This window comes from Triticum aestivum, chromosome 6B, assembly GCF_018294505.1.
Source record: "Triticum aestivum cultivar Chinese Spring chromosome 6B, IWGSC CS RefSeq v2.1, whole genome shotgun sequence".
In the NCBI taxonomy this organism is placed as follows: Eukaryota; Viridiplantae; Streptophyta; class Magnoliopsida; order Poales; family Poaceae; genus Triticum; species Triticum aestivum.
The window spans coordinates 572,109,432-572,128,380 of NC_057810.1; the positions used below are offsets into that span (position 1 = coordinate 572,109,432).

The 18,949-nt window shown below is 43.2% G+C and overlaps 1 protein-coding gene across 1 annotated transcript; it reads left to right on the forward strand.

Moving 5' to 3' along the window:
- The first annotated feature begins 9,146 nt into the window (after nt 1-9,146).
- On the forward strand, nt 9,147-14,107 carry LOC123138083 (ribulose-1,5 bisphosphate carboxylase/oxygenase large subunit N-methyltransferase, chloroplastic). Its single transcript, XM_044557993.1, has 13 exons — nt 9,147-9,599; nt 9,698-9,861; nt 9,964-10,047; nt 10,145-10,202; nt 10,708-10,761; nt 10,915-10,986; nt 11,223-11,303; nt 11,812-11,984; nt 12,784-12,886; nt 12,987-13,118; nt 13,277-13,399; nt 13,501-13,659; nt 13,740-14,107. Exons 1-12 carry the CDS (start codon nt 9,210-9,212, stop codon nt 13,588-13,590), a joined length of 1,524 nt encoding a protein of 507 aa, XP_044413928.1. The 5' UTR covers nt 9,147-9,209; the 3' UTR covers nt 13,591-13,659; nt 13,740-14,107.
- The last annotated feature ends 4,842 nt before the right edge of the window (nt 14,108-18,949 follow it).

Below are 18,949 nucleotides of genomic sequence, written 5' to 3' on the forward strand. Positions count from 1 at the left end.
GACTGTTAGGATTTTCGGTGGGACCGACATGCAACTCGGTAGGACCGATATGGTTAGGGTTAGGGCATAACGTAATCTCGGTGAGACCGGTTACACAAACTCGGTGGGACCGATTTTGGTAATAAGCTAACCAGAGAGTTGGTCAGGTAAACTCGGTGGGACCGGTTCGCTCATTTCGGTGGGACCGAAATGTTATGAAAAGGAAACAGGGAGTTTACATTGCAATCTCGGTGGGACCGATCGCTCATCTCGGTGGTACCGAAACGTTACGAAGGGAAACAGAGAGATTACAATCCCATCTCGGTGAGACCGAGATCCCTATTGGTGAGACCGATTTGCCTAGGGTTTGTGGCAGTGGCTATGACATCTGAACTCGATGGCGCCGGATAGAAAGAATCGGTGGGGCCGAGTTTGACTTTTGGTTTAGGTCATATGTGGATGTGGGAAAGTAGTTGAGGGTTTTGGAGCATATCACTAAGCACTATGAAGCAAGAACCTCATTAAGCAACACCTCATCCCTCCTTGATAGTATTGGCTTTTCCTATAGGCTCAATGTGATCTTGGATCACTAAAATGTAAAATGTAGAGTCTTGAGCTTTGAGCTTGAGCCAATCCTTTTATCCTTAGTATTTTGAGGGGTCCACTTTTCTCATCCATGCCATGCCATTCATTGAGCTTTTCCTGAAATATTTATCTTGGAATTATGTTAGCTCAATGAGCTATATGTTGTTAGGAATTACCAAAACCACCTAGGGATAGTTGCACTTTCAATCTCCCCCTTTTTGGTAATTGATGACAACATATAGATCAAAGCTTCGACAAATGATAATAAGAGTGAAAAACATTGTCGCTTTGAGAAGTATGTGATAAGCAAGAGCTCCCCTAAATTTGTGCATAGTTTAAGATTTGCTTTGGACTGCAAATTCACAAAGAGTTAGGCTCATGGGTTACTCTTCCATGTCACATACATCTTGGTGGAGCGCTCAAAATGATAATAATTTAAATACATGCACTCATCACCAAGCAAAGTGAATGATCATATAAGGATAAAAGGATAATGTCATTCAACAAGCATTAATGTAGCATATGATCAAACACATGATCATCCAAGTATCACACAGACATAAAGTATCTCAATCAAGCAAATAAAGTTCAACCACCAAAGCAAGAGAGAATAAAAAGCAACGCTCTCTCTCAAAGCATGTGATCTATACATTTTTCTCCCCCTTTGGCAACAAGTTACCAAAAAGTTCATAGAAAATGCATAGCACTAAATCGTCTCTCAGGCTTGATCTTCAGGTGGTGGTGTAGAGATGGCTCCTTGGACAAAGACTTCAGTACATGTGGATGGAGTTGGTGGAGTAGGTGCTGGAGTTGGTTGCACTGGGGTTGTAGCTGGTGCAGATGAAGTCGCTCTGGTGTCTGTCACTGGCACTGCAGGTGATCTCTGAGCTCTAGGCACTCTGGCAAAAGCCTCAGTGGTTGTCTTGCCTTTCCTCTCATGCATATCATCCTGGAGTTGCTCAACAACAGACTGGATCTCAGTTACCTTCATATCCAAGTCATAGAACTTTGGCTCCATGATCCTCTCGAGGCTCTCCTGGTTTTGAGTCAAGGTGGCCAGCCCCTTCTCAATCCTCAGAGTGGATGCAATCAAGTAGCCAAGCTGATCCTGTTTGCTCTTCAAAAAGTACTGAGATGCCTCTTCCATTGTTGGCATCTTGGTAGCCTTCTCTGTCCTTGCCTTCTCCTTCTTTGCTTGTGCTTGCACAGAAGATGGTTCATCTTCATCCATAACCACTTGGTTGTCCTCAAAGTCTGGATAAATGGGCATGTGATCCTTGTCCAACAAGTATGTGCCAGTGCCCATCTTGGAGTTAATCAGCTCCTGGATCTGTGGGGCATACCCACAACTTCTCTTTTGGTTAGCAGTTGTCCTCTTGATAGTTTCAACTATGAGGCTCATGACCTTGAACTTTTGTGGCACATCAAATAAGTGTAGCAGATTTATTGCATGGCCTCTGATCATGTTGTGATCACCTGACTTGGGCAAGAGAGTGTGCCTGAGGATCCAGTTGATGGTTGGCAGTCCTGACAGAAGGTAATGTACTGATCCAAACTTGTGTGTTTCAACAATAGCATCTGGGATCTCCTTGTACATATGTGCCATAGTGTTGTGATCCATCTTCTTCTTGGCATAGACATCCAAGTCATCCTCTTTCTCCTTAGGTGCATTGATCAGATTAGCCCATTCTTCAATTGATTATTGGTACCTAGTACCTTCAGACATCCATACTATCCTGCCATCTGGATAGAAGTGTGCTGTGGAGTAGAATTGCATTATTAGCTCATCATTCCACTTTGTGAGCTTCTGCCCAACAAAGTCTGCCACTCCACAAGCACTGAAGTTGTCATACACACCAGGATAGTGTTCTTCATTCTCCTTGATGTACTTCCAGTCCACACACCTCATGTCACATACTATTGGCTTCTTGTCCAGCAGCACTGTCTCATAGAAATCCTGATGTTCCTTTGTATGGAACCTGTAATCCACAGCAGTTCTCCTCCTGACTGCATAAGGATCAGTCATCCTCCATTGTCTGAGTCCTGCATCCTTTCTCAGCTTCATGTTCTCAGCTACAGGATGAGCATCATTATGGTCTGGAATTTTTGGCTTCAATTTTCTCAAGACATGCTCTTCCTCATCTTCCTCTTCAGCAACAGTTTCAGGCACTGGGGCCTTGTTATTCTCAGCAGCTGATATGTTCCTGGTATTCCTCTTAGGTGCAGTCTTGGGCTTGAATTCAGCCTTGGGTGCTTATTTGGGCTTTGATGAAGCAACCTCTGACCTGATAGCATCACCCATAAGCTTCTGAGCTTTGGGTGCTGGTGCCGCAACCTCTTCTTCTTCCTCCTCTTCCATCATGGAAGGCTTTCCAACAACTCTGGCCATGGTCTTCTTGACCCTTTCCTTCCTCTTCTTCCCTTCTGCAGCAGCCTCTTTTGGTCCAGATTCCAAAGGTACTTGAGTGGAGGCTCTGGCTTTAGACATGGGAGTTCTCTTTGCAGGTGCTTTGGTCTTCATACTAGGCTTAGTGGTTGTAGCTGAGCCATATTCTTTCTTGAGCACCTTCTTCTTGGAAGTGGCCTCATCCTCAACAGCCACATAGTCTTCATCCTCTGTGTTGACCTACATGGCTGCAATGTCTCATGTTGCAGACTTTATCGACGAAGAATAAAGTGCGATAGGTCGTTGTCATGCGCTCAACTATGCTGTTGGAGTTGATGAACTCATTTATCTTCGAAGCTTTCGCTGTTATTTTGTTTAGTTGACCTCCAGCCATATTATCTGTGTAATAAATACTCTTTATGAGGACCTCGATGTAATAAGTGTGTGATTGAACTCTGTTATAATTCCTCGAGTACTGTGTGTGTCAGCATGCCGATCCAGGGATGACACTTAAGCACAGAGACTTCCGTCCATTGGGATCGTGGTCGCTACAATTAAAGACCATTTCCGACCTTAAGAAAAAGCCTTTAAATAAAATAGCAAAATAACTTCTAAAATAATATATTTTTTATGGTAGTCCTATATATAATAGGAGTCAAATATACCTTTTTATAGATTGTTCACACCCTAAATTAAGTACTTGTAGTTCAAGTCTCAATTCAGGGGTTTTTGAAAAACCTAACAACAACAACAACAACAACAACAACAACAACAAAGCCTTTAGTCCCAAGCAAGTTGGGGTAGGCTAGGGGTGAAACCCATAAGATCTCGCAACCAACTCATGGCTCTGGCACATGGATAGCAAGCTTCCATGCACCCCTGTCCATAGCTAGCTCTTCGGTGATACTCCAATCCTTCAGGTCTCTCTTAACGGACTCCTCCCATGTCAAATTCGGTCTACCCTGCCCTCTCTTGACATTCTTCGCACGCTTTAGCCGTCCGCTATGCACTGGAGCTTCTAGAGGCCTGCGCTGGATATGCCCAAACCATCTCAGATGATGTTGGACAAACTTCTCTTCAATTGGTGCTACCCCAACTCTATCTCATATATCATCATTTCAGACTCGATCCTTCCTCATGTGGCCACACATCCATCTCAACATGCACATCTCTGCCACACCTAACTGTTGAACATGTCGCCTTTTAGTTGGCCAACACTCAGCGCCATACAACATTGCGGGTCGAACCGCCGTCCTGTAGAACTTGCCTTTTAGCTTTTGTGGCACTCTCTTGTCACAGAGAATGCCAGAAGCTTGGCGCCACTTCATCCATCCGGCTTTGATCCGATGGTTCACATCTTCATCAATACCCCCATCCTCCTGCAGCATTGACCCCAAATATCGAAAGGTGTCCTTCTGAGGTACCACCTGATCATCAAGGCTAACCTCCTCCTCCTCACACCTAGTAGTACTGAAACCGCACATCATGTACTCGGTTTTAGTCCTACTAAGCCTAAACCCTTTCGATTCCAAGGTTTGTCTCCATAACTCTAACTTCCTATTTACCCCCGTCCGACTATCGTCAACTAGCACCACATCATCCTTAAAGAGCATACACCATGGGATATCTCCTTGTATATCCCTTGTGACCTCATCCATCACCAATGCAAAAAGATAAGGGCTCAAAGCTGACCCCTGATGCAGTCCTATCTTAATCGGGAAGTCATCAATGTCGACATCACTTGTTCGAACACTTGTCACAACATTATAGTACATGTCCTTGATGAGGGTAATGTACTTTGCTGGGACTTTGTGTTTCTCCAAGGCCCACCACATGACATTCCGCGGTATCTTATCATAGGCCTTCTCCAAGTCAATTAACACCATATGCAAGTCCTTCTTTTGCTCCCTATATCTCTCCATAAGCTATCGTACCAAGAAAATGGCTTCCATGGTCGACCTCCCAGGCATGAAACCAAACTGGTTTTTGGTCACGCTTGTCATTCTTCTTAAGCGGTGCTCAATGACTCTCTCCCATAGCTTCATTGTATGGCTCATCAGCTTAATTCCACGGTAATTAGTACAACTCTGAACATCCCCCTTGTTCTTGAAGATTGGTACTAATATACTCCGTCTCCATTCTTCTGGCATCTTGTTTGCCTGAAAAATGAGGTTGAAAAGCTTGGTTAGCCATACTATCGCTATGTCCCCGAGACCTTTCCACACCTCAATGGGGATACAATCCGGGCCCATCGCCTTGCCTCCCTTCATCCTTTTTAAAGCCTCCTTGACCTCAGACTCCTGGATTCGACGCACAAAACGCATGCTGGTCTCATCAAAAGAGTCGTCCAGTTCAATGGTAGAGCTTTCATTCTCCCCATTGAACAACTTGTCGAAGTACTCCCGCCATCTATGCTTAATCTCCTCGTCCTTCACCAAGAGTTGGACTGCTCCGTCCTTGATGCATTTGACTTGGCCAATATCCCTCGTCTTCCTCTCTCGGATCTTGGCCATCTTATAGATGTCCCTTTCGCCTTCCTTCGTGCCTAACCGTTGGTAGAGGTCCTCATACGCCCGACCCCTTGCTTCACCAACAACTCGCTTTGCGGCCTTCTTTGCCATCTTGTACTTCTCTATGTTGTGTGCACTCCTATCCAGGTATAGGCGTCTGAAGCAATCTTTCTTCTCTTTAATCGCCTTCTGGACATCATCATTCCACCACCAGGTATCCTTATCTTCGCTTCTCCTTCCCCTAGACACTCCAAACTCCTCCGAGGCCACCTTACGAATGCAAGTCGCCATCTTCATCCACACATTATCCGCATCCCCTCCTTCCTCCCAAGGGCCCTCCTTAATGACCCTCTCCTTGAACGCCTGAGCTACCTCCCCCTTGAGCTTCCACCACTTCGTTCTAGCGACTTTAGCCCGCTTATCCCGCTGGACACGAGTCCGAAAGCGGAAGTCAGCAACCACCAACTTATGCTGGGGTACAACACTCTCTCCAAGTATCACCTTACAGTCTAGGCACGCACGCCTATCTTCTCTTCTCGAGAGGATGAAATCAATCTGGCTAGAGTGTTGGCTACTACTAAAAGTCACCAGATGTGATTCTCTCTTTCTAAAGAGGGTGTTGGCTACAGTCATGTTGTAGGCTAGAGCAAAGCTTAAGACATCTCCTTCTTGATTCCTGATGCCATAGCCAAAGCCCCCATGCGCCCCTTCAAAACCTGTGTTAGATGTACCCACGTGGCCATTGAGGTCTCCTACTATGAAGAGCTTCTCACCAATCGGTACACTCCTAACCATGTCTTCCAGGCCTTCCCAGAACTCCCTCTTGGTGTTCTCATTATGGCCTACTTGCGGGGCATATGCGCTGATAACATTGAGAACCAAGTCCTCAACTACCAGCTTGACCAGGATAATCCGGTCCCCACGTCTCTTGACGTCTACCACTCCATACTTGAGGCTCTTGTTGATCAAGATGCCTACGCCATTTCTGTTTGCAGCCGTCCCCGTGTACCATAGCTTGAAGCCGGTATCCTCCACCTCCTTCGCCTTCTGTCCTCTCCATTTGGTTTCTTGGACGCAAAGGATATCAACACCTCTCCTCACTGTTGCATCAACTAACTCCCGAAGCTTCCCTGTCAGAGACCCTATGTTCCAGCTACCTAAGCGAATCCTCCTAGGCTCGGCTAGCTTCCTTACCCTTCGCACTCGTCGAGTCAAATGCGAAGACCCTTGCTCATTTTCCACTACATCCGGGCGCCGATGTAGCGCGCCACTAAGGATGCGACGACCCGATCCTCGCTCACTTGCCACCGTATCCGGATCAAGATACGGCGCGCCACCTGGGGGGTGACGGCCCGGCCCTTGCCCATTTTCCACCACACCCGGGTTCCGATGTGGCGCGTCGCTGAGAGGGTTACGCCCCAACGAAAATCTTTTGGGTTTCATCTCCAAAAGAGTGGCTAAGTTTTTACGTTGGCTCGCCAAGCCTATCACAACCCTCCTCCTTTACCCGGGCTTGGGACCGGCTATGTTGAGACAACATAGGCGGAGTTTTTGAAAAACCTAATTTAGAAAATACTTTTTGGCAAATTATTTTTGCAAGAAAAATGTTTCTATGTCCTATACACATGGAATGATCATTGGGCAAGGTTTTAGATCAAGGAGAAGAAGTATAAGAGTGGCGGGATTTATTTGATTTTCTAGTGCACTTGAAAACAACAAAAACAAAATTCCAAATCAAAGGCAGATAAACACAAAAGTTTTGGTTGGATACAATTCTTATGCTTGATTAACCCTAAGTGTTGTGTTATGAAAACTAGGGTGTGACAGGGGGAACCATTGGGGAGGCCATCTTCATGAACCTTGTTGCCTCCGTGATGATGTGTGAGTAGTTTCTTCAGGACCTACGGGTCGATAGTAGTATCTGGATGCCTCTCTCTCTCTCTCTCCCTCTCTCTCTCTCTCTCTCTCTTGATCTTCAATACAATGATCTTCTCTAAGATCTATCTGATGTAATTTTTCGCGGTGTGATTGTTGGTATCTGATAAATAGTGGCTTTATGACCAGATTATTCATTGAATTTATTTTAGTCTTCGAGAGCTCTTTGTTGCGTAATTTTATAGCTTTGTATTTCTCTCCGATCTATCCGTCTACTTTGGCCAAAAGTTAGATTGATTTATCTTCAGCGAGTGAGGTTCTTTGTGGTAGGTTCAATCTTGCATTGATCTTGCCCTATGACAGGAAGACAAAGGCATGTATATATTGTTTCTACTAAGGATAAAACAACGGGGTTTGTTCATATTGATTGATCTTATTTTTCTACATTATATCATCTTACTTAAAGCAGTACTCTGTTTGTCATGAACTTAATACTTTGAGATGTATGTGGATATTGGTCTTGGGGTGGAGTAATAGTAGTAGATTTAGTTAGATTAACGGTCTACTTGTCATGGACGTAATCCCAATGTAATGATTATGCTATGGCTAATCATCAAAATTCAAAAGTATGCTCAATTTTATCAATTGTCCAACAGTAATTTGTTTATCCACCGTTGCTATGCTTTCGAGAGAGATGCCATAAGTGAAGCTATGGCCCTCGGGTCCATGCTCCATCAATACTAGTGTTGCTTTGCCTATCACATCAGTTCTAATCTTGTAACTGGCAAGAACAAGGGGAGTGACGACCCCCTTGCCTTTGTTGGGTGCAAGCAATTGTTGTTGTGTGTGTGTGCATGTATTATTCACACTGCTAGTGTGATGGCTCCTACTGGTTCGGTAAACCTTAGTTCTTAAATGAGGGAAATAATTTCTGCTACTATATTACTTCACCCATTCTCTTCAGAAAAATCCAACAACTCTATCGCGAGTAGCAATACTCTTATTTCGAAAAAGTTAACAACTAAACTTTGTGCACTTGTAGAACATCAAGTTAGTGCTCCGGTTCAGCTTTGCGTTCGTGTTTGGCATGGGAAATGAGTTGAGGATTGGAGATCCTACATGTACTGAAGGTAGAGGCCGCCCAAGGCATCACTGAGGTTAGTGATCGGTTATACGGTTATGTCCATGATATCTTAAAAAAAGTTCATCGTTTATCATGTATTAAAAATGTCTAACGTGTATAAAAAATGTCCACATGTATACAAAAAATGTACAATGTGTTTTTAGAAAAAAAACATTGTTTATTAAAAGAAAATTCCACCATGGAAATGCTCAAGGTGTACCTAAAAAATGTTTCATTTGTATTAAAAAATTCTCATTGTATATTTGGATTTTTAATATATATTCAACAAAAAATGCTCAAACATGTATTTAGAAAAATATTCATCATGTATTTAAAAAATGTTCAACGAGTACAAAAAAATATTCAGTGTGTATTAAAAAAGTCGACATGTATTTGAAATAATAATAAGAAGTAATAAGAAAATCAAAACCAATGAACATCATAAAGAAAAACACAGAAAAAACGCGTGAAACCTTTTCAAAACCGGCCGAAACCGATGAAATATTTCAATCATTGCAAAACCGTTCGTGTACATGTTAGCTGGGCCGGACCCGGTCGAGAGAGTCACGCCCCATCGTCACAACAAGCCTTCTCAAGCCCACGAAAACGGAGATTTCAAGCCCTTTTGTTTTGAAATGAGAGATTTCAAGCCCTGCCCGTAAGAGAAACGGATAAAACCCCAGGCCCGCCACGAACGAGCGGATAAGCCCCCGCACCCGCACACAACCGTCCCCACTTTCGCGGCTTCGCCATGGCCACCTCTACCACCACCGCCACCGCTCTCCACCCCCAGTTCCGGCCGCCGTCGCACCCGCGCGCACCCCGTCGGCTCCGCCCCTGCCTCTCCTCTTCCTCCAGCGTCCGCCTCCGCTTCTCCGTCCGCGCCGCAGCGGCGTCCGCGTCCGCGTCCGCTCCGGCGCAGCGCGAGGCCGTCGCGGGCGTCCCATGGGGCTGCGAGATCGAGTCCCTGGAGAGCGCGGCGTCGCTGGAGCGGTGGCTCACGGCCTCGGGGCTCCCCGAGCAGCGGCTGGCCCTAGAGAAGGTGGACATCGGCGAGCGCGGCCTCGTCGCGCTCAAGAACGTCCGAAATGGAGAGAAGCTGCTCTTCGTGCCCCCGACCCTCGTCATCACCGCCGATTCGGTAGAAATGATCATGGAATCTATCTCATCAGTCACTACCCCATTAGCGGCATTCAGTTTTCACAATTACTGTCTTTCTTGTGCTCGTGTCGTGTGTAGGAATGGAGCAACCGCGAGGTTGGGGATGTTATGAAGAGGTACTCTGTGCCCGACTGGCCGCTTCTCGCCACCTACCTCATAAGCGAAGCCAGCTTGGAGGGTTCGTCGAGGTGGAGCAGCTACATCGACGCATTGCCTAGGCAGCCTTACTCGCTTTTGTACTGGTATAGCCCCACGGTTGCTGTTGCCATGACGCCCAAGTGATAAGACGAGTGGTTTTTGAGATAACATTCTCAATCCTGTACAGCCTTTCTTTGTCATTTTAGGACTCGCACTGAGATAGATGCATACTTGGTGGCTTCTCCGATCAGGGAACGGGCAATTTCAAGGATCAGTGATGTGATTGGGACGTAAGTGTCTATCTGTTTTTGTCCTAGTCGTTGACCATACTAAGTTTTCTCCTCTGTTTGGTGCCCTCACTGGAATGACGCCTTATGGTTTTGGCAGATACAATGACCTTCGAGATCGAATATTTTCTAAATATCCAGATTTGTTCCCCGAGAAGGTATGCTTCGCAACCGCTGCTATATTACTCCCTCCGTTCCAAAATACTTGTCGTGGTTTTCGCTCAAATTAATACTTATCGTGGTTTTAGTTCAAATTTGAACTAAAACCACGACAAGTATTTTGGAACGAAGAGAGTAGTTTAAACTGATGAACATAAGAGGGGGGTTTGGAGAACTATTCTTGTGACATGGGGCATTCACGGGGATTCCATTTTATTTGAAGTTAAACATAAAAAACACTGCCATCAATCGATTATGTCCGGAATTCGTCGCAGCCGGTGCCGCCCAATTTCTATACACAGAAGCATAAATTCGATTAATTAAATGTTCCGAATACAGCATGACTAAACAATGCTGATGATATTTAACTGTTTGACTATCACTATGAAAACAAAGGAGAGGAAGTCGCTACTGTAACAAATAATATGGTCTGATGACACCAAATGTACCAATTATTATCATCAATTGATTTTTGAGTTTGGTGCCACTACTTTCTTATTTTAGGTATACAACATGGAGAACTTTAGATGGTCCTTTGGCATTCTCTTCTCACGTCTGGTAAGAAAAAGTGTTATGAAGCTACTAAATATGATGCAAACCTTGTTTTACTTCATTTTGCTTATCTGATAGCCCTTTCCGTTACATATACATATGCTTTTGCTCTCCTTTTCTGCTGTAAGAACTTGCACACTGCATCGGACTATTTTGCAGGTTCGTTTAGAATCAATGGACGGAAAGGTTGCACTAGTTCCTTGGGCAGATATGCTTAACCATAGCCCTGAGGTATTACATTTTCTATTTTACAAAGAATCAATTCAGTTTTAAGAAATTGTTGTATGGAATTATGAAGCACAGCAAGTTCCACATTTCTCCTGTTTAGAAAAGAATTTTTAGCAATATTGTGCTGACTTCCTTAAGCACCACATATTGGACAATTTCCCACCTTTTCCCATCATTTCCCAAGACTTCCTAAATTGCACAATGTCATGCATTTTTTCTTACCAAAATCAACTTTCCAGGTAGATGCATTCCTGGATTATGACAAGTCATCGCAAGGAATAGTCTTCACCACTGATCGGTCGTATCAACCAGGTGAGCAGGTAACTTTTTTTATTTGTGCTTTGACTCTACTATATATTTTCTCCATACCAAGTTAGTTATCAAAAAGTCCATCAGTCCTCATCCATTTGTAATTGTCATGTCCATGACACTAATGATGATCAAAATCTTCACTATTGCTTGTTTTCGGAAGGCCATTTGGCATCTTCTTTTGGTTTTACAGAACTGGGATTTAGTTGAAATCTAATATAATTTCATCTAGTATATTGTGCACCCTTTTCTGTAGCAATAGACTGGCATTTAAAGTACGAAATCATCTTGAGTCTTGTACAGGCTGTGTCTCTGCATCTATCCACTTTATATTTTACAGATAGAGTATACTTGATTTCAGATGGGCCACTGTACTTATTTTATTGTGGCCTTTATCATTTTCTGCATGTTTTACGCTTGGGGCCAATTAGTCTTATTCCATGCATATATTATTTTAAATGTGTTTCTTATGAGAATTATTACTAGCTAATTTGTCCATTTCTTGTTTGACCTCCTCAGGTGTTTATATCCTACGGGAAGAAATCCAGTGGTGAGCTATTGCTTTCCTATGGTTTTGTACCAAAAGAGGGAACCAATCCAAATGATTCAGTTGAATTCATGGTGTCTCTTAACAAATCTGATGAGTGCTACAAAGAGAAATTACAAGCACTAAAGAAACACGGTTTGTCAGAGTAAGTGCTCTCATCCTTTTTCCATGCGGAACTTCATATGCTTCTGTTACTTGGTTTAGGTTAGAGAAGTTCATTAGACTGGGGTATTTGTTGGCATATTCTTGTTTTTACTTCATGATAGTATCAAGAATAAAATACAAAAATAACATTTTGTTTGTGCAATGAGTTTGTAACACATTTCATTTAGAAGAGAATTTTTAATCACATTTTGCCCTCAAGAAGTAAATTTAAGATGCTATATCTTGTGTCGATGGTGTTGATCCATTTGCATGAGTGTCTTGGTGCTTACATCCTCGTTGGTTCGATGTTCTCTCTCCCAATAAAATGGTAAAGTCCCTGCTCACGTTTTGGAAAAAAATGAATTTGCAGTTGTGCATCTAGTCATAGATTTTGACTTGGTTCATTGTTTTGGGTAATGGAAGAGAAAACTCTCCCAGCATCTGGAATCTTGAGATGCATATAGTCATAGTATTTATTACAAATTTGTCCAAAAGGGCAACGAAAATGGCTAGCCACATAAAAACTGGAGAAATGCTCAACACCACCTAAACTGGGACATAAAGATCGTGGCAATCAACTCCAACTTCTTGGCACCATCCACCATAGGCTCTTGTTTCTTGTCAGTGTCACCTTATTTTTGAGAGGACCTTTAGGTTGCATGTTCTCTGGGGAAAATGCCACCAGTTCAGTAGTATGTGCAACATTGTTTTCATTTTTATTGCCTTGTTTTGTACATTTCTGATACTATCAAAGTTATATAGTTGGTATTGACAAGAGTGGATCTGGTCACCATTATCAGGTCTGAAAGTTTCCCCTTGAGAGTCACAGGGTGGCCAGTTGAGCTGATGGCTTATGCCTTCCTCGTAGTCAGTCCTCCTGAGATGATTCAACGCTTTGAGGAGGTTAGTGCTGTTATTTGGCACCAATTATTTTCAGAACTGTGTCCATACAGCTATAACAAGGGTGGTCAACACAACATGCCTATATAACTTATTTGTGCAGATGGCTGTTGCTGCATCCAATAAAGGTTCATCCAAGCCTGCACTTAATTATCCCGAGCTGGACGAGCAGGCTCTTCAGTTTATCTTGGACTGCTGTGAATCTAGTATAAAAAAATATACCAAGTACCTAGAGGTGAGATCTTGTCTGCAGCTATCTTGCAGATTTCACAATTCCCCATGTGATTTAAAGACTGGGCCATTCCTGTTATCAGGATACACAAATCATAATCATTCGGCACCAATATTGTTTCTTTGAAATGTCAGTTTTTAAGCCGACCAATAATGTTTCAGGGCGCCAAGGGTTCTGCAGAAGTTTCCATCAATACAAAGCAGGCCAACAGGACCTTGCTACTAAAACAGCTAGCAAGAGATCTATGCATCAGTGAACGGAGGATCTTATATCGTTCACAATACGTAAGACGGCAGAGCTCTTGCAGCCTAGCTGGCTGCTTCCCTCCGCGCATCATGCGGTTATTCTGTGGCATCTCACATTTTCTCCCGTTTATCTGGTGCAGATATTACGTAGGAGATTGAGGGACATGAGGGCCGGCGGTGAGCTTAAAGCTCTGTCACTATTCAATGGTCTCAGAAATCTCTTCAAATAAACAGATGGACTATATGTTCTCCCCCCTGAAGATTTCGGGGAGCAATGCTCGTGTGTCTCCGCCGACTTGGTAAATTCTCAATCTGTCCTCGTTTTTTACCACCTTCGTCTGTCCAAAGCCGTATTTTCACTGAACACCACATGATGCAGTTCCAGTTCCACCTCCCTGTTGCCGGTGAGCTCGGCTGTTTGCCTGCCAAAGGCATATTGCAGTATCAGGCTAAGATCTTCTCCGGAGTTGCAACTGAATAGTAGGAAAAACTCGCAAAAGATTGATGTGATACCAAAAATAGCTGCGAGTTGTTATTGAACAGCCCTGAGCTTGGCATACGTGTGTATGTGATCTAGGATGCTGCAGCGCATCTGTTTATCTTTTCTTTTGGGCATCTAGAATTTATTATCCATGTAAAATTCTTCTACGAGTAGTACTTTTTCCCCCCAAACACAGAGCTCTTTTTTCGGGTCGCCTGTACTCTGTCTGTCTATCATGCCCAAGACGCGAGAGCATTCGCGCTTCCTGTCCGGTTCTACCGGTGGACTCGGTGGCGGTATTGTGTGACTGTTATTTTGTGCCATTTGCTCGGACACGCTATCGAAACATGGAATCACTCAACGCCATTGAAAAATCGAGAAAATTGACAGAAAGAGAAGTTGAGAATATCAGAACACATAGCGGAAGTTCTATTCTGATCCTGAGCTCAAATGCTTCTTGGTGAACAGTAAAATAAAAAAAACTAGTAAAAAAATTCAAAAAAAATCTGAATATTTTTTGTGGTAATCTTTGACAAATGTTTTTATGCTTGCAAAATTTCAGCATGAAATCATTTGTGGAAGGTGTGGCAAGAAAAAGAAAACGGCACTCCGAAATGTTTTCAAAACTAGCATTTCTGGAACATCAATTTTGTTTTTTTGCCATGACTTCCATGAATGTAATTTCGTGCTGAAATTTTGCAAGCATGTAAAATATTTGTCAAAGTTTATCAAACAAAAATTCAGAATTTTTTGATTGTTTTACTATTTTCTTTTATTTTACTGTTCACGGGGGAGCATTTGAGCTCGGGAGCCGATACTCCGCATCCAACACATAGCCACTACTTTCTTTAGCTACAAGGAGACAACACACACACAACGCTATATTTCGTAAAAGTAATAATATTTATAGTATATTTTTCTTTCATCCAAGTCTATTCATTCGGTATACTCAAAATACACCTTTGGTCCCTGGCAAAACTGATAGTCGCACTACCGTCTTCTCCAGCGGTGGTATGGGGTTGGTGAGGTTTGGTGCACCGGTGTCCCAACGGTGATTGTTGGGCTTGGCGGTTGCTTGTTCAGGAGGTGCGCCGCGTAACGGGCGTAGGAGTTTTATGGATCTTTGATTTTAGATGCGGCATCGGCGATCTATTCTCCAGGGCAATGGTTTGGAAGGATTGGTGCTTCCATGATTTACCGTTTGCGACAACAACTAAGGTTAGCCCAGCTCCGGCGAGGAGGAGCAGCAGTGGCGCGCCATCAACACGTCCGGGTGGAAGACGGTGGCAGACTCCCTGGGGACTTTGTTGTATTACGAGTAATTTCCTATTTTATCAGTCGACCTCATCATTTACGGAATCAATCCTTTTATGAATGTTCATTTCTTTTTGTGCAAGTGACATTTTCATTGAGCTGGAGATATGCTTTTCAAAAACGTTAGATATAGTTATTTATTTTTCCGACGAAACAAGGACTGTTATTCCAAAATAATAGAGTTACAGTCTAGAGACAAGATTTTCTCGATATATGGAAGGCCTTTCTGTAACGAGTATTTAACCAAAAACTATCACATTTGACGAAAACGTGACGAAAAACTATCACTCTACGATTTTGTGCGGAAAACTACCACTTTTGTCTTAATCCGTGGCAGAAAACTACCAACTCGCGAAACTGCTCGCTTCGCCCGCGCTAAGCACCAAGCTGACCGGTTGGGCCTACGAATCTATTGCCATGCTGGCCAACCGACGCACGCCGCGCGTTAACGGCCATTAATGCCGCGTTAGCTGTCGGAACGACGCCTGTCAGTCGGAACGGGTCAAGATCTAATCCATTCCCCTCTCGCGCTTCACTCTCTCCCTCCTTTTCCTCTGTCCTCTGTCTGACCTAGGTTGCGGCCGCCATGGCGTCTGTGATTCCGGACGGGGGCGGCGGCGATATGGATGGCGGCGTGGGCGACGGCGACGACGGCGGCGGCGGCACAAGTTTGGACGGTGTGGGCTCATTCTCTGAAGTGGATAACTGGTTGGGGAGCAGCAGCTATGCTACGCGGGCAGGGTTGCAGTAGCCGGAGGCACTGGCCGCCCAGTCATCACCGGCGCCTGGATGTTCTATGGGTGGCAGGTATGGAGAATCTCTTGCTTAAATGCACATGTTTTCTTCAATCTGGTAAATTAGTGAGAGTTTGTTTCTGTTAGCTGGTCAATTTCAATTTCAATTGATGAGCACATATTTGTGCAGTTTGGCTGACCAGAAGTGGGAGATATGGTTTCATTTAGAAGGAAGAAACCCTGTGAAAAGGGGTATATATGAGACAGACATTTCTTTTCTTACTCTACAGTCACTCATTGCTAGTGAAGGGTATGGGGAGAGTGATTACATGTACTATGTGAAGGAGGAGGAAATTGGATCTGAAAGAGTAAAGTATTTAGTTAATGAAGGTAGTGTTCATGAAATCTTGGAGTTTTTTCATCATGTCAAGGTTGTGAACATAAGGGTTGTGAGAGATGTTGAACTTGGAATTAGTACACATGCTAATGAGAATTACATCAATACTCAAGAGAGTTGATGTGTGAAAATGGTTGTGGAGCAATCTGAGCTTTAGAATCAGATAGATGATAGAAAGGCTCAGCTTGAGAGGAGTGGGATTCAAAGAGAGCCAGATTTGAACCACTTTGAAGGAGACAATGAAGTGTCTGAATTTTGTTCTGATGATTCAGTTCATTCAGATGGGAGTGCTGAAGCTGCTCAACAAATGGAAATAAAGTGTGCCTCTAAAGAGGATAGAGCATTGCAAACTACTGCTATTGTGAAACATGTGAAGAATCCTGGTCCAACTAGCAGATGTCACAATGAGGTAGAGAAAAAATGTTTTCAAGATTGGTTTCCTGAAGCAGATGAGTTTTGTTTTGCTGGTGATGCATGCATAAGTGATGAGGAAGAAGAAGATGAAGTTGAACTACCATACCTCATGAAGAAGCCAAAGACAAAGAGTAGTAAGAAAAAGATGAAGGAAAGGGTATATTTTGACCCCTCAATTCCCAATTCACATTTACTCCTGTGCAAGAGCTTGTGTTTTGATAGTGTTTACCAGTTCAGAGAAGCATTAAGAGATTTTCATATAAGGACTTTGAGGTCTTTTCACTACCACAGGAACACTCCAACAAGAATTATTGTTTGGTATTCATAGAGAGAGCATGGGTGTGAATTTTACATGTGTGCCTCCAGGATAGCTCATGAAAGAAAATTTTGCATTAAGAAGTGTAACATGGAGCACACTTGTCCAGCATCAGCAGAGAACACAAAGGTTACTACTAAGTGGCTTTCCAAAGCAGTTGAGCCTTCACTTAGAGAAGATCCTAGAGCACCTATGGATGCACTTATTAAAAACAGCAAAGTCAAGTTTTCAGTTGATGTATCAAAGAGTGTGGCCTATAGGGCAAGGAGGAAGGCTATTAAGGTTGTACAAGGTGACCAGAAGGAGCAGTACTATAGACTGAGGGACTACCTGCAAGCAGTTATTGATACAAACCCTGGTAGCAGGTGTATAATTACAACATTTGAGGACCCAGAAAACCCTGCACCAACTCCTAGATATAAGTACATGTTCTACTGCTTGCATGCATCAAAGCAAGGATTTCTTAATGGTTGCAGGCCCTTTATAGGTAAATCTACAACTGCATTTTGTTCAAAATATCTTGTTGAGAAATTTATGGTAGCTAATTTGGGTACGGATGCAGGGCTTGATGGTTGCTTCATCAAGCTAACCACTGGACAGCAAATTCTTGCAGCCACAGGAAGAGATGGCAACAACAACATCTACCCCATAGCCTTTGGTGTTGTTGATAAGGAAGATTCTGATAGTTGGACATGGTTCCTAACACAGCTAAGATGTTGCATTGGAAGTGGAAGCAAATTTGTAACCTACACCATTATTTCTTATAGGCAGAAGGTATGCACCCTATCTCTGCCAGTAGTTCAGAAATATTGCTAATAATGGCTTTATTTCTTTTTGTTCATGACCATTGTTATAAATTTATAATGAGGGTCTTCTTAGGCTATAGATGAGGTGTTCCCTGATTCCCCTCAGAGATATTGCCTGAGGCACATATATGCCAATTTTCAATCAGCTGGCTTTAGAGGAGCAGAACTAAAGAAGCTAGTAGATCAGGATAGCTACTCATTCACCAAACATGCCCATGAATTAGCAATGGCAGAGCTTAAAGTAGAGTGTGAGGATGCCTGGAAGTGGCTTAAGAAAATTCCAAAGGAGAATTGGTGTAGGTCTGCAATGGATTATAATTGCAAAACTGATCTTGTTGAGAACAACCTTAGTGAGGTTTTCAACAAGATGATCCTTGATGTTAGGACCAAACCAATTAGGACTATGTTTGAGGGAATTATGACTAAGCAGATGATCAAAAGGCAAAAGACTAGGGAAAACACAGAGACCAGCAGGTGGATGATCACACCCAACTATTCAGAGAAACTAGAGGAGAATAAGAAGTATGTGCTACCTCTTGAGCTTGCGTTGGTTTTCCTTGAAGAGGAAAGGGTGATGCAGCAAAGTAGCGTAAGTATTTCCCTCACTTTTTGAGAACCAAGGTATCAATTCAGTAGGAGGCTCCTCAAAAGTCCCACGCACGTACACAAACAAACAAAGAACTCGCAACCAACGCAATAAAGGGGTTGTCAATCCCTTCACGACCACTTACGAAAGTGAGATCTGATAGAGATAGTATGATAAGATAAATATATTTTTGGTATTTTATAATATAGATGCAAAAAGTAAAGATGCAAATAAAAGTAGATTGAAAGCTTATATGATAAAAGATAGACCCGGGGGCCATAGGTTTCACTAGTGGCTTCTCTCAAGATAGCATAAGTATTATGGTGGGTGAACAAATTACTGTCGAGCAATTGATAGAAAAGCGAATAATTATGAGATTATCTAGGCATGATCATGTATATAGGCATCACGTCCGCGACAAGTAGACCGACTCCTGCCTGCATCTACTACTATTACTCCACACATCGACCGCTATCCAGCATGCATCTAGAGTATTAAGTTCATAAGAACAGAGTAACGCATTAAGAAAGATGACATGATG